Consider the following 14079-nt stretch of genomic DNA (forward strand, 5'->3'; position numbering starts at 1 on the left):
GGGTTCGGGGGAGTTCCCCCCCCCCTCAGGGCTGCTCCTGCTTCTTCTTGACCGAGATCCGCTTCTTGCGCGCCGCCAGCATCTCATAGAAGGGGTCCACGCTCACCGCGGCCCTGGGGGGGCAGAACGGATCTGGGGTCCCCAAGGGGGTTTGGGGGATCCCTGGGGGGGAGGTTGGGCTCCGGGGGGGGTTGGGGTCTCCAAGGGCTGGGTTTAAAGTGGGCGTTTTCGCCTGGTTTTGGCCGTTTCCAGCTCGCTTTTGGGTGTTTTGTGCCCGTTTTGGGTGTTTTGTGCCCGGTTTGGGTGTTTTGAGCCTGTTTTTGGGTGTTTTGTGCCTGGTTTTGGGTGTTTTGTGCCCGTTTTGGGTGTTTTGTGCCCGGTTTTGGGTGTTTTGTGCCCATTTTGGGTGTTTTGAGCCTGTTTTTGGGTGTTTTGTGCCCGGTTTGGGTGTTTTGTGCCCGGTTTTGGGTGATTTTGCCCGTTTTGGGTGTTTTGTGCCCATTTTGGGTGTTTTGAGCCTGTTTTTGGGTGTTTTGTGCCCGGTTTGGGTGTTTTTTGCCCGTTTTTGGGTGTTTTGCGCCCAGTTTTGGGTGGTTTTTGCCCGTTTTGGGGTGTTTTTTGCCCGGTTTTGGGTGTTTTGCACCCATTTTGGGTGTTTTGTGCCCGTTTTTGTGTGGGTTTTGCCCGTTTTGGGTGTTTTGTGTCTGTTTTGGGGTGTTTTTTGCCCGTTTTGGGTGGTTTTTGCCCGTTTTGGGTGTTTTGTGCCCTGTTTTGGGTGTTTTTTTGCCCGGTTTTGGGTGTTTTGTGCCCGGTTTTGGGTGTTTTTTGCCCGTTTTGGGTGTTTTGCCCGTTGTTGGGTGTTTTGTGCCCGGTTTTGGGTGTTTTTTGCCCGTTTTGGGTGTTTTGCCCGTTTTGGGAGTTTTGTGCCCGTTTTGGGTGTTTTGCCCCGGTTTTGGGTGGTTTTTGCCCGTTGTTGGGTGTTTTGTGCCCGGTTTTGGGTGTTTTGTGCCCGGTTTTGGGTGATTTTGCCCGTTTTGGGTGTTTTGTGCCCGGTTTTGGATGTTTTTTGCCCGGTTTGGGTGTTTTGCCCCGGTTTTGGGTGGTTTTTGCCCGTTTTTGGGTGTTTTTTGCCCGTTTTGGGTGTTTTGTGCCTGGTTTGGGTTTTTTGTGCCCATTTTTGGGTGTTTTGTGTCCGTTTTTGGGTGGTTTTTGCCCGTTTTGGGTGTTTTGCCCCGGTTTTGGGTGTTTTTTGCCCGTTTTTGGGTGTTTTTTGCCCATTTTTGGGTGGTTTTTGCCCGTTTTTGGGTGGTTTTTGCCAGTTGTTGGGTGTTTTTTGCCCGGTTTGGGTGTTTTGTGCCTGGTTTGGGTTTTTTGTGCCCATTTTTGGGTGTTTTGTGTCCGTTTTTGGGTGGTTTTTGCCCGTTTTGGGTGTTTTTTGCCCCGGTTTTGGGTGTTTTGCCCCGGTTTTGGGTGGTTTTTGCCCGTTTTTGGGTGTTTTTTGCCCGGTTTGGGTGTTTTGTGCCTGGTTTGGGTTTTTTGTGCCCATTTTTGGGTGTTTTGTGTCCGTTTTTGGGTGGTTTTTGCCCGTTTTGGGTGTTTTTTGCCCCGGTTTTGGGTGTTTTGCCCCGGTTTTGGGTGGTTTTTGCCCGTTTTTGGGTGTTTTTTGCCCATTTTTGGGTGGTTTTTGCCCGTTTTTGGGTGGTTTTTGCCCGTTGTTGGGTGTTTTTTGCCCGGTTTGGGTGTTTTGTGCCTGGTTTGGGTTTTTTGTGCCCATTTTTGGGTGTTTTGTGTCCGTTTTTGAGTGGTTTTTGCCCGTTTTGGGTGTTTTGCCCCGGTTTTGGGTGTTTTGCCCCGGTTTTGGGTGGTTTTTGCCCGTTTTTGGGTGTTTTTTGCCCATTTTTGGGTGGTTTTTGCCCGTTTTTGGGTGGTTTTTGCCCGTTTTGGGTGTTTTGCCCCAGTTTTGGGTGCTTTGAGCCCGTTGGGCACTCACTGGATGGCCTTGATCCACTCGTCCTTCTGCTCGCGGGTGGGCGCCGAGATGCGGTACACGACGTGGTTCCCCTCCACCACGCGCCCGTCGGCCTCCGTCTTGCAGGCCTTGATGAGCTGCCCCTTGTTGTTGGGGATGTAGAGCTCGAAGCAGTGCTGGGGGGGGCACGGGTCAGCAAGGGGGTGATGGGGCAATGGGGGTAATAGGGACAATGGGGGGAATGGGGGGGAATGGGGGTAATAGGGACAATGGGGGGAATGGGGCAATGGGGGGAATGGAATGGATCAATGGAGGCAATGGGGAGCAATGGGGGCAATGGGAGGCCATGAGGTAATGGGGGCAGTGGGTGGTAATGGGGGGCAATGGGGGCAATGGGGGTAATGGGGCAATGGGGGGCACTGGGGGGGCTCTCACCGGCTTCCGGGGATCCTCCACCTCCCGGATACTCAGGTTCTCCAATGGGATGATCCCGCGTGGCTCCTTGTCCTGGGGGGGGGGGCACAGGAATGGGGGTCAGGGGGTCCCAATGGGGTTCAGGGGGGTCAGAGGAGCCCGGGGTGGGTTTGGGGCATTTTGGTGTATTTGGGGCTGCTTTGGGGCTCATTTTGGTGTCTTTGGGTTTGAGGAGGTTGGGGGGGGTTTGGGGCTGGTTTGGGGGCTGTTTCCAGGGGATTTTGGGGGGATTTTGGGTTACTTTGGGCTGGTTTGGGGGTATTGTGGTGTGATTTTCGGCTGTTTTGGCTGGTTTTGGGGTGATTTTAGGCTGTTTTAGGGTTATTTTGGGCTGTTTTGGTTTTTTTCTGGGCTGTTTGGGGGTATTTGGGGCTGTTTTGGGGTATTTGGGGCTGTTTTGGGGTTATTTTGGGCTGTTTTGGGGTATTTTGGGGCTGTTTTGGGGTATTTGGGGGCTGTTTTGGGGTTTTTCTGGGCTGTTTGGGGGTATTTGGGGCTGGTTTGGGGTTATTTTGGGCTGGTTTGGGGTTATTTTGGGCTGGTTTGGGGTATTTGGGGCTGGTTTTGGTTTTTTTTTTGGCTGTTTTGGGGTATTTGGGGCTGGTTTGGGGTTATTTTGGTCTGGTTTGGGGTTATTTTGGGCTGTTTGGGGGTATTTGGGGCTGTTTTGGGGTTATTTTGGTCTGGTTTGGGGTTATTTTGGGCTGGTTTGGGGTATTTGGGGCTGGTTTTGGGGTTATTTTGGGCTGTTTTGGGGTATTTGGGGCTGGTTTGGGGTTATTTTGGTCTGGTTTGGGGTTATTTTGGGCTGTTTTGGGGTATTTGGGGCTGGTTTTGGGGTTATTTTTGGCTGTTTTGGGTTATTTTGGTCTGGTTTGGGGTTATTTTGGGCTGGTTTGGGCTCTCACCGTGGTGTACTCGAAGTAATAGAGGCAGTTGTCGGTGAGGATGAACCAGCGGCGCTTCCACGTCTTCACCCGCCCGCCTGGGGGGGGGGGTGAGGTGTGGGGGGGTCCCCATGGAGCCACATTGGGGGGGTTCCAAAGGGGGATGGGAGGAGGAAGGGGATGGATAAAGGGGGGGGGCACCTACCTCCTGGGGGGGCGGGGCGGGCATCAGCAGCAATGGGGAGGGATGGGGGGTGATGGGGAGGGAATTGGGGGGTACAGAGAAGGGGAAACAGAAAGAGGTTCCATCAGTGACGTGTGCATGGGAATAACCCCCCATTGGGACCCAGGCAGTGGGGCCACCCACAGGGACCCACGGCGTTGGCTCACCCAGCTTCAGCAGCCAGCCCTCGCGGTCCGGGTTGAAGAAGGTGTGGGTCAGGTCGTTGCCGTCGTCCTCCGGGATCTTAAAGGGCTCGCTCCGGATGCTCTCGTAGAGGTTCTATGGGGCAAGGGGGCGGGGTCAGGACAGGACACACCCCCACAGCCAATCCGATCTGCCCACAGAGCCCTAAGCCCCGCCCACGGAAATAAATCACGCCCATACAGTCCATATATGGGCATATAAACCCAGCCTATAGCAACAAACCACACCCATAAACCCATATATAGACTCATAAGCCCCGCCCACAGCGATAAACCACACCCATTGCCCATATATGGACACGGAAGCTCCTCCCATAGCAACAAACCACACCCATAAAGCCCATATAAAGTCACATAAGCCCCTCCCATGCAACCACCCTTTAACCCCTACCCTTAGACACGCCCCTCCCAAACCACGCCCCTTCCACCTCCCAGCCCCTCCCTCTTCGTCCAAGCCACGCCCCTTAAGCCCCTCCCATTGACACCCAAGCCCGCATCCCCTCCGCCTCCCAGCCAATCAGCAATCACCTCCCTCCGAGCCACTCCCCCTTAAGCCACGTCCCATTCGCGCCCTAGACCACGCCCCCTCGTTGACCACGCCCACTCTGCCTCCCAGCCCCTCCTTCCAAGCCACGCCCTTTAAGCCCCTCCCATTCACACCCAAGCCTCCCAGCCCCTCCTTCTCCCTCTAAGCCATGCCCCCAAAGCCCCTCCCATTCACACCCATCCCACCCCGCCCTCCCCAGCCCCTCCCTCTCCATCCCCCCCGCCCCCTCGTTGCTCTCAGCCAATGGCGTGCCGGCCCCGCCCACCCTGAGCAGCTCCTCGGGCAGGTCCCCGCCGTCGTTGATGCCGCGGTTCATGGCCACGAAGCGCTCGGCCGAGGGCTTGTCCCGCACGTTGGGGTTGTGCAGGCTCGTGTTGAGCATGATCACGGCGAAGGACAGCACGTAGCACGTGTCTGCGGGGGGCACCCATGGGTGGGGGCACCCATTGACCGGGGGAGCCATTGATGGGGGGAGCCATTGGGTGGGGGTACCCATTGATGGGGACAGCCATTGGGTGGGGATTGATGGGGGGAGCCATTGGGTGGGGGGACCCATTGATAGGGGTAGCCATTGATGGAGGGACCCATTGACAGGGGTAGCCATTGGGTGGGGGTACCCATTGATGGGGACAGCCATTGGGTGGGGGTACCCATTGATGGGGATAGCCATTAGGTGGGGATTGATGGGGGGAGCCATTGGGTGGGGGGAGCCATTGGGTGGGGGGACCCATGGGTGGGGGGATCCATGGGTAGGGGGACCCATTGGGTGGAGGGTACCCATTAGTAGGAGTAGCCATTGGGTGGGGGGAACCATTGGGTGGGGGGTACCCATTGATGGGGGTAGCCATTGGGTGGGAGGGGCGCCATTGATAGGGGCACCCATTACAGGGGGGGCAATGGGTCTCAATGGGTCTCAATGGGTTTCAATGGGACTCAATGGATGTCAATGGCTCTCAATGGGACTCAACGGCTCTCAATGGGTTTCAATGGGGTTCAATGGATCTCAGTGGCTTTCAATGGGGTTTCTATGGGGCGCTATGGGGCCGTACCCATGCACTGGAAGACCCCCGGGTGGCAGAGGCAGTGGGAGTTCAATGGGGTTCAATGGCTCTCAATGGGGTTCAATGGGGTTCAATGGCTCTCAATGGGGTTCAATGGGGTTCAATGGCTCTCAATGGGGCTCAATGGGGTTCAGTGGCTCTCAATGGGGTTTCTATGGGGCCGTACCCGTGCACTGGAAGACCCCCGGGTTGCAGAGGCAGTACCGCTGCGCGAAGGCCTCCATCATGCGGTCGATTTTCTGCGCCTCCCCCGGCAGCCGAAAGCTCCAAAGGAACTGCCTGGGGGGGGGGGGGACCCCAAAACCCCCATTGACCCCAATGCACCCCCATTGACCCCAATGCATCCCCAATGCCCCCCCATTGACCCCAATGCATCCCCATTGACCCCAATGCATCCCCAATGCATCCCCATTGACCCCAATGCATCCCCAATGCCCCCCCATTGACCCCAATGCATCCCCATTGACCCCAATGCATCCCCAATGCATCCCCATTGACCCCAATGCACCCCCAATGCATCCCCATTGACCCCAATGCATCCCCAATGCATCCCCATTGACCCCAATGCACCCCCAATGCACCCCCAAAACCCCCACTGACCCCAATGCAACCCCAATGCACCCCCATGACCCCAATGCGACCCCAATGCATCCCCATTGACCCCAATGCACCCTCATTGACCCCAATGCACCCCCATTGACCCCAATGCACCCCACTGACCCCAATGCACCCTCAAACCCCCCATTGACCCCAATGCACTCCCACTGGCCCCAATGCACCGCCATTGACCCCAATACAACCCCATTCTCCCCATTCCCCCACTGCCCCCCATTACCCCATAACCCCCATTGCCCTCATTACCCCATAACCCCCATTGCCCTCATTACCCCATAACCCCCATTGCCCTCATTACCCCATAACCCCCATTGCCCTCATTACCCCATAACCCCCATTGCCCTCACTACCCCATTACCCCCATTGCCCTCACTACCCCATTACCCCCATTGCCCTCATTACCCCATAACCCCCATTGCCCTCATTACCCCATAACCCCCATTGCCCTCACTACCCCATTACCCCCATTGCCCTCATTACCCCATAACCCCCATTGCCCTCATTACCCCATAACCCCCATTGCCCTCATTACCCCATAACCCCCATTGCCCTCATTACCCCATAACCCCCATTGCCCTCACTACCCCATTACCCCCATTGCCCTCATTACCCCATTACCCCCATTGCCCCCATTACCCCATAACCCCCATTGCCCTCATTACCCCATTACCCCCATTGCCCCCATTACCCCATAACCCCCATTGCCCTCATTACCCCATAACCCCCATTGCCCTCATTACCCCATAACCCCCATTGCCCCCATTACCCCATAACCCCCATTGCCCTCATTACCCCATAACCCCCATTGCCCCCATTACCCCATAACCCCCATTGCCCCCATTACCCCATAACCCCCATTGCCCTCATTACCCCATTACCCCCCAGTGCCCCCATTGCCCCCCCGGCCTCACCTCAGCGCCTGCACCAGGTTCAGGTCCGTGAACTCGTGCAGGTCCACGAAGGCGTGGAGCACGCCCAGGTTGAACTCCTCCCTGGGGGGGGAGGAGTCACACATGGCCCCGCCCACCGCGCCTGGCCCCGCCCACCCAGCGCAAACCACTCCACCCACCCAAAGGGGAGTGGCTTAGGGAACCCCCACCCCCCATCATTAAGCCCCTCCCCTTCTAGGAGCCCACTCCCTTGCCCCCTCCCCTTTAAACCCCGCCCCTTCCTCAAGCACCTCCCCTCCCCTTAAACCCCTCCCTTTCCCCTATTCCCCACCTCCTAAGCCCCTTCTCCTTAAGCCCCTCCCATCCCATTAAGCCCCTCCCCTCAAGGCCTGCCCCTCCCCTAAGCCCCTCCCCTTGCACCTCTCCCCCAGGTAGTCCCCTATGGCCGTCTTGTTGAGCCCCTCCCCGTTAAGCCCCGCCCCTCCGGCCCCACCTCTCCCCCAGGTAGTCCCCTATGGCCGTCTTGTTGAGCCCCTCCCCGTTAAGCCCCGCCCCTCCCCGCCAAGCCCCGCCCCTCCGGCCCCACCTCTCCCCCAGGTAGTCCCCTATGGCCGTCTTGTTGAGCCCCTCGCCCTTGTAGAGGAAGCGGGCGACGTCCTCGGCCGTCAGCCGGAGCAGCTCGTTCTGCACCAGGAACTGGATCCCCTGCACCCATGGGGGGGTCAGGGGGGGCAATGGGGGGGGACGGGACCCCCCCCACCCCCCTCCTGCTGCCACCTTCTTGGGGTCCATGTTGAACTTCTTGCGGCCCATCCCCATCTTACGGCTCCGCTGCAGGGTCTTGCTGCAGGGAAAGGGGGGTCAGGGGGGGCAATGGGGGGTAATGAGGGGGAATGGGGCAATGGGGGGAATGGGGCCAATGGGGCCAATGGGGGGAATGGGGCAATGGGGGGAATGGGGGAATGAGGGACAATGGGTGCAATGGGGCAAATGGGGGGAATGGGGCCAATGGGGGGAATGTGAGTAATAGGGGCAATGGGGGGAATGGGGCCAATGGGGGGAATGGGTGTGTTGGAGCTTAATGGGGGGCAAAGAGGGTCAATGGAGTCCATGGGGGTCATTGGGGTCATTGGGGGGCAGTGAGATGCAATGGGGTCCATGGGGGGCAATGGGGGTCAATGGAGTACATGGAGGTCATTAGGGGTCAATGGGGGCAGTGGGAGGCAATGGGGTCCATGGGGTACAAGGAGGTCAATGGGGGTCCATGGGGTCCATGGGGTCCATGGGGTCAATGGGGGTCAATGGGGGTCCATGGGGGCAATGGGGTCCATGGGGGTCCATGGGGTCCATGGGGTCAATGGGGTCCATGGGGTCCATGGGGGGCAATGGGGTCAATGGGGGTCCATGGGGTCCATGGAGGTCAAAGGGGTCCATGGTGTCCATGGGGTCAATGGGGGTCCATGGGGTCAATGAGGTCAATGGGGGTCCATGGGGTCAATGAGGTCAATGGGGGTCCATGGGGTCAATGGGGTCAATGGGGGTCCATGGGGTCAATGGGGGTCCATGGGGGTCAATGGGGTCCATGGGGTCCATGGGGTCAATGGGGTCAATGGGGTCAATGGGGTCCATGGGGTCAATGGGGTCAATGGGGTCAATGGGGGTCCATGGGGTCAATGGGGTCCATGGGGTCAATGGGGTCAATGGGGGTCCATGGGGTCAATGGGGTCCATGGGGTCAATGGGGTCAATGGGGTCCATGGGGTCAATGGGGTCAATGGGGTCAATGGGGGTCCATGGGGTCAATGGGGTCCATGGGGCCGATGTGGGGCTGTTCCCCACCTGCCCTCGTTGGCCTCCAGCCCCTCCACCTCGCTCATGGCCTCGCTGAGCTCCTCCCGCAGGCGCTGGATCTCCCCCAGCAGCTCCTGCTTCCGGCGCCGGATGCTCTCGAGCTCCAGGCGCTCCTCGGGCGTCAGGTCCGGGGGCACTGGGAACGGGAACGGGAGCGGGAATGGGAACGGGAACGGGAATGGGAATGGGAACGGGAATGGGATGGGAACGGGAACGGGAATGGGAACGGGAACGGGAACGGGAGCGGGAATGGGAACGGGAACGGGAACGGGAATGGGAATGGGAATGGGAACGGGAATGGGAACGGGAATGGGGTGGGAACGGGAACGGGATGGGAACGGGAACGGGAATGGGAACGGGAACGGGAATGGGAATGGGGTGGGAACAGGAACGGGAACGGGAATGGGAACGGGAATGGGAACGGGAACGGGAATGGGAATGGGGTGGGAACAGGAACGGGAACGGGAATGGGAACGGGAACGGGAACGGGAATGTGAACGGGAACGGGAACGGGAACGGGAATGGGAACGGGAACGGGAACGGGAATGTGAACGGGAACAGGAACGGGAACGGGAATGGGAACGGGAACGGGAATGGGAATGTGAACGGGAACGGGAACGGGATGGGAACGGGAACGGGAATGGGAACGGGATGGGAATGGGAACGGGAACGGGAATGGGAATGTGAATGGGAATGGGAACGGGATGGGAATGGGAACGGGAACGGGAATGGGAATGGGAATGGGAATGGGAATGGGAACGGGAACGGGAATGGGAACGGGAACGGGAACGGGATGGGAACGGGATGTGAACAGGAACGGGAACAGGATGGGAACGGGAACGGGAACGTAACGGGATGGGAACGGGAACAGGAACGGGAATGGGATGGGAACGGGAACGGGAACGGGAATGGGAACGGGAACGGGATGGGAACGGGAACGGGAACGGGATGGGAACGGGAACAGGAACGGGAATGGGATGGGAACGGGAACGGGAATGGGAACGGGAATGGGAATGGGGTGGGGATGGGAATGGGGTGGGAACGGGAACAGGAACGGGGTGGGAACGGGATGGGAACGGGAACGGGAACAGGGTGGGAACGGGAACGGGATGGGAACGGAACGGGATGGGAACGGGAATGGGAATGGGAACGGGAATGGGAAAGGGAACGGGATGGGAACGGGAATGGGAATGGGAACGGGAATGGGAACGGGAACGGGATGGGAACGGGATGGGAATGGGAACGGGAATGGGAACGGGATGGGAACGGGATGGGATGGGATGGGAACGGGATGGGAACGGGAACGGGATGGGAACGGAAACGGTAACGGGATGGGAACGGGATGGGAACGGGAACGGGAATGGGAACGGGATGGGAACGGGTAAGGGATGGGAACGGGATGGGAACAGGAACGGGAATGGGAACAGGATGGGAACGGGAACGGGAACGGGAACGGGATGGGAACGGGAACAGGAACGGGAACGGGATGGGAACGGGAACAGGAATGGGGTGGGGATGGGAACGGGAACAGGAACGGGGTGGGAACGGGATGGGAACGGGAACGGGAACAGGGTGGGAACGGGATGGGAACGGAACGGGATGGGAACGGGAATGGGAACGGGAACGGGATGGGAATGGGAACGGGATGGGAACGGGAACGGGAATGGGAACGGGAACAGGAACAGGAATGGGATGGGAACGGGAACAGGGTGGGAATGGGGTGTGAACCGGAACGGGAACGGGATGGGAACGGGAACAGGAATGGGGACAGGAACGGGATGGGAACGGGACGGGAATGGGAATGGGAACGGGAATGGGATCGGGGTGGGAACGGAATGGGAATGGGACGGGAATGGGAACAGGAATGGGAACGGGAACAGGATGGGAAAGGGAACAGGAACGGGAATGGGAACGGGCATGGGGTGGGGTGGGGATGGGGTGGGGATGGGGTGGGGGAGTAATGGCCCCACCCCCTTCCCCTAAGCCACGCCCATTGCCCCTCTCCATCCTCATGCCCCATTCAGGACCCCAACGCCCTGACCACGCCCCCGTTCCCACAAGCCACGCCCCTTTCCCCACAGCCCCGCCTTGACCCCTCCCAAACCACACCCACCCCCGCAGTCCTGACCACGCCCCCCTTCCCCGCCAGCCACGCCCCCTCCGCCCAACCCCGCCTCCCTTGTGAGCGTGGCCTGGCCACAACGGGGCGTGGCCTCCCACAAAGGGGGCGTGGCCTGGCTCGAACGAGGCCTCCTTTGATTGGCTTCCCCCCTCCCCCCCGGAACTGGCCCCTCGCGGCCGCCGTCGCCATGGGGGGGGGGGGGGGGGGGGCTCTACCGGGGCCGTACCGGGACCCCCCCGGCCCCCCCGGCCCGGCCCTACCGTAGCCGCCGTCCTCCATCGCGGCCGCTGCCGGGGCTGCTCCGCCCGCGCCCCTCGGCTCCTCCGCCGCGCCTGCGCCCGCCTCCCCAGCCAATGGGAACGCCGCAAGCTTTGATCGATGCTGGGTCGCAGCCAATAGGAGCGCACGCCGGGACGTAAGGCCGGTGAGGCGCGGGGAGCGGCGGAGGGCGTCAGCCAATGGGAGGCGGAGGTATGGGATTGGCAAGGAGGTTGGCCAATGAGAGGTCAGGAACACCCCTGGGGGGCGGGAGCTGCCCGATGAGGGCGGCTGCAGCGATGATTGACAGGGTGAGGAGCCAATGGGAGGGCAGGAAGCTGGTTCTAAGGGCGTCATTAATATTAATCCCTCATTACCATTATCCCTCATTAATATTAATGACTCCCACACCCCGTCTTGGAGGACACACCCCCTCAACCCCCCCAAACCCGCTGTCCTCAGCGTTGCCATGGTGACAGCCTCCTCCCATTACCATGGTGACAGCCTCCCCCCCTCCCGTTGCCACAGCAACAGCCCCCACATTGCCATGGCGACAACCTTCCCCCCGTTGCCATAGTGACAGCCCCCCATTGCCATGGCAACAGCCTCCCCTTGTTGCCATTGAGACAACCTCCCCTGGTTGCCATGGTGACACCCCTCCCATTGCCATGGTGATAACCTCCCTCCTCCCGTTGCCATTGTGACAGCCTCCCCCCAGTGCCATGGCAACAGCCTCCACCCGTTACCATGGCGACAGCCTCCACCCGTTACCATGGCGACAGCCTCCCTCCCTCCTTTGCTATGGTGACAGCCCCCCGTTGCCATGGTGACAGCCTCCCTCCCCCGTTACCATGGTGACAGCCTCCCCCCGTTACCATGGTGACAGCCTCTCTCTCCCCCCGTTACCATGGTGACCGCCTCCCCCCGTTGCCATGGTGACCGCCTCCCCCCGTTGCCATGGTGACAGCCTCCCCCCGTTGCCATGGTGACCGCCTCCCCCCGTTGCCATGGTGACAGCCTTCCCCCCGTTGCCATGGTGACCGCCTCCCTCCCCCCCGTTGCCATGGTGACAGCCTCCCCCCGTTGCCATGGTGACCGCCTCCCCCCGTTACCATGGTGACCGCCTCCCCCCGTTGCCATGGTGACAGCCTCCCCCCGTTGCCATGGTGACCGCCTCCCTCCCCCCGTTGCCATGGTGACCGCCTCCCTCCCCCCGTTGCCATGGTGACAGCCTCTCTCCCCCCGTTGCCATGGTGACAGCCTCTCTCCCCCCGTTACCATGGTGACAGCCTTCCCCCCGTTGCCATGGTGACAGCCTCCCTCCCCCCGTTGCCATGGTGACCGCCTCCCTCCCCCCGTTGCCATGGTGACAGCCTTCCCCCCGTTGCCATGGTGACAGCCTCCCTCCCCCCGTTGCCATGGTGACAGCCTCCCTCCCCCGTTACCATGGTGACCGCCTCCCCCGTTGCCATGGTGACAGCCTCCCTCCCCCCGTTGCCATGGTGACCGCCTCCCTCCCCCCTCCCCTGGCGGCTGTTCCAGAGACTCCGGTTTATTTAAACAGCGTAAAAACCCATGCGGGGGGGGGGGGGGTGAGGGGCGCGGGGGCGGGGCCTGTACAAAAGGGGCGGGGCCAGCGCGGATCACATGAACAAGGAGGGGGCGTAGCTAACGCGGGGAAGAGGCGGGGCTGTACAGAGGAGGGGCGGGGCTGTACAGAGGAGGGGCGTGGCCTCGGGGCACGCGATTGGGGGGGGGCTCCCAATGATCCCGGCCCCCCCCCCTCCATAGACACAGGGACAATTAACACACATTCATTAACGGGGCGGCTGGGAGCAAGGGGGGGGCACTGGGGGTGAATGGGGCCCTATGGATGCTGCGGGGGCCCAATGGGTGCGGGGGGGGGGACCCAATGGGTCCCTAGGGATGCTGGGATGACCCAAAGCATCCGAGGGGGGGGACCAATAGGTCCCAATGGCTCGGGGGGAGGCCCCATGGGTCCCTACGGGCACTGGGGGGTTCCAATGGGTGCGGGGGGGTCCCAATGGGGCCCTATGGATGCTGGGGAGTCCCAATGGGTCCCAGTGGATGCTGGGGTGTCCCAATGGGTGCGGGGGGGTCCCAATGGATGTCGGGGGTCCCAATGGGTGGGGGGGTTCTCAATGGGTCCCAATGGATGCTGGGGTCCCCAGTGGGTCCCAATGGATGCTGGGGGTCCCAATGGGTCCCTATGGGTGCTGGGGTCCCCAGTGGGTCCCAATGGATGCTGGGGTCCCTATGGGGGCTGGGGTCCCCAGTGGGTCCCTATGGGTGCTGGGGGTCCCAATGAGTGCTGGGGTCCCCAATGGGTCCCAATGGATGCTGGGGGTCCCAATGGGTCCCAATGGGTGCTGGGGGTCCCAATGGGTCCCTATGGGTGCTGGGGGTCCCCAATGGGTCCCAATGGGTGCTGGGGGTCCCAATGGGTGCGGGGGTTCCCAATGGGTCCCAATGGGTGCTGGGGGTCCCAATGGGTGCTGGGGTTCCCAATGGGTCCCAATGGGTGCGGGGGTTCCCAATGGGTCCCAATGGGTGCTGGGGGTCCCAATGGGTGCTGGGGGTCCCAATGGGTGCGGGGGTTCCCAATGGGTCCCAATGGGTGCTGGGGGTCCCCAATGGGTCCCAATGGGTGCTGGGGGTCCCAATGGGTCCCTATGGGTGCTGGGGGTCCCCAATGGGTCCCTATGGGTGCTGGGGGTTCCCAATGGGTCCCAATGGGTGCTGGGGGTCCCCAATGGGTCCCAATGGGTGCTGGGGGTCCCAATGGGTCCCTATGGGTGCTGGGGGTCCCAATGGGTCCCAATGGGTGCTGGGGGTCCCAATGGGTGCTGGGGGTCCCCAATGGGTCCCAATGGGTGCTGGGGGGTCCCCAATGGGTCCCAATGGGTGCTGTCCCATTGCCCGCAGTGGGGGGGGGGGGGGGGGGGGGGGGGGGGGGTCC

At 60.8% G+C, this 14079-nt stretch overlaps 1 protein-coding gene across 3 annotated transcripts; it reads right to left on the minus strand.

Annotated features, from left to right (window-relative positions):
* Positions 1 to 11182, minus strand: CYTH2 (cytohesin 2). 3 transcript variants are annotated; one of them, XM_061443484.1, is made up of 12 exons: positions 11102 to 11182; positions 8708 to 8855; positions 7647 to 7713; positions 7456 to 7574; positions 6891 to 6971; positions 5531 to 5643; positions 4569 to 4717; positions 3721 to 3832; positions 3352 to 3428; positions 2405 to 2476; positions 1991 to 2112; positions 1 to 113 (listed from the first exon to the last, which is right to left on the minus strand). In XM_061443484.1, the coding sequence occupies exons 1-12, from the start codon at positions 11118 to 11120 to the stop codon at positions 26 to 28; spliced, it is 1167 nt and encodes a 388-aa protein (XP_061299468.1). In that variant the 5' UTR covers positions 11121 to 11182; the 3' UTR covers positions 1 to 25. The 3 variants fall into 3 exon arrangements, with proteins under 3 accessions (XP_061299468.1, XP_061299467.1, XP_061299469.1); XM_061443483.1 differs by having other exon boundaries at positions 1991 to 2145; XM_061443485.1 differs by lacking the exons at positions 7456 to 7574; positions 7647 to 7713; positions 8708 to 8855; positions 11102 to 11182 and adding an exon at positions 7290 to 7330 and having other exon boundaries at positions 1991 to 2145.
* Positions 11183 to 14079: the final 2897 nt, after the last annotated feature.

The sequence above is a fragment of the Pezoporus flaviventris genome, unplaced genomic scaffold (assembly GCF_033815535.1).
Source record: "Pezoporus flaviventris isolate CSIRO_AGI_PZ_B2104156 unplaced genomic scaffold, CSIRO_AGI_Pfla_v1 ptg000386l, whole genome shotgun sequence".
NCBI lineage: Eukaryota > Metazoa > Chordata > Aves > Psittaciformes > Psittacidae > Pezoporus > Pezoporus flaviventris.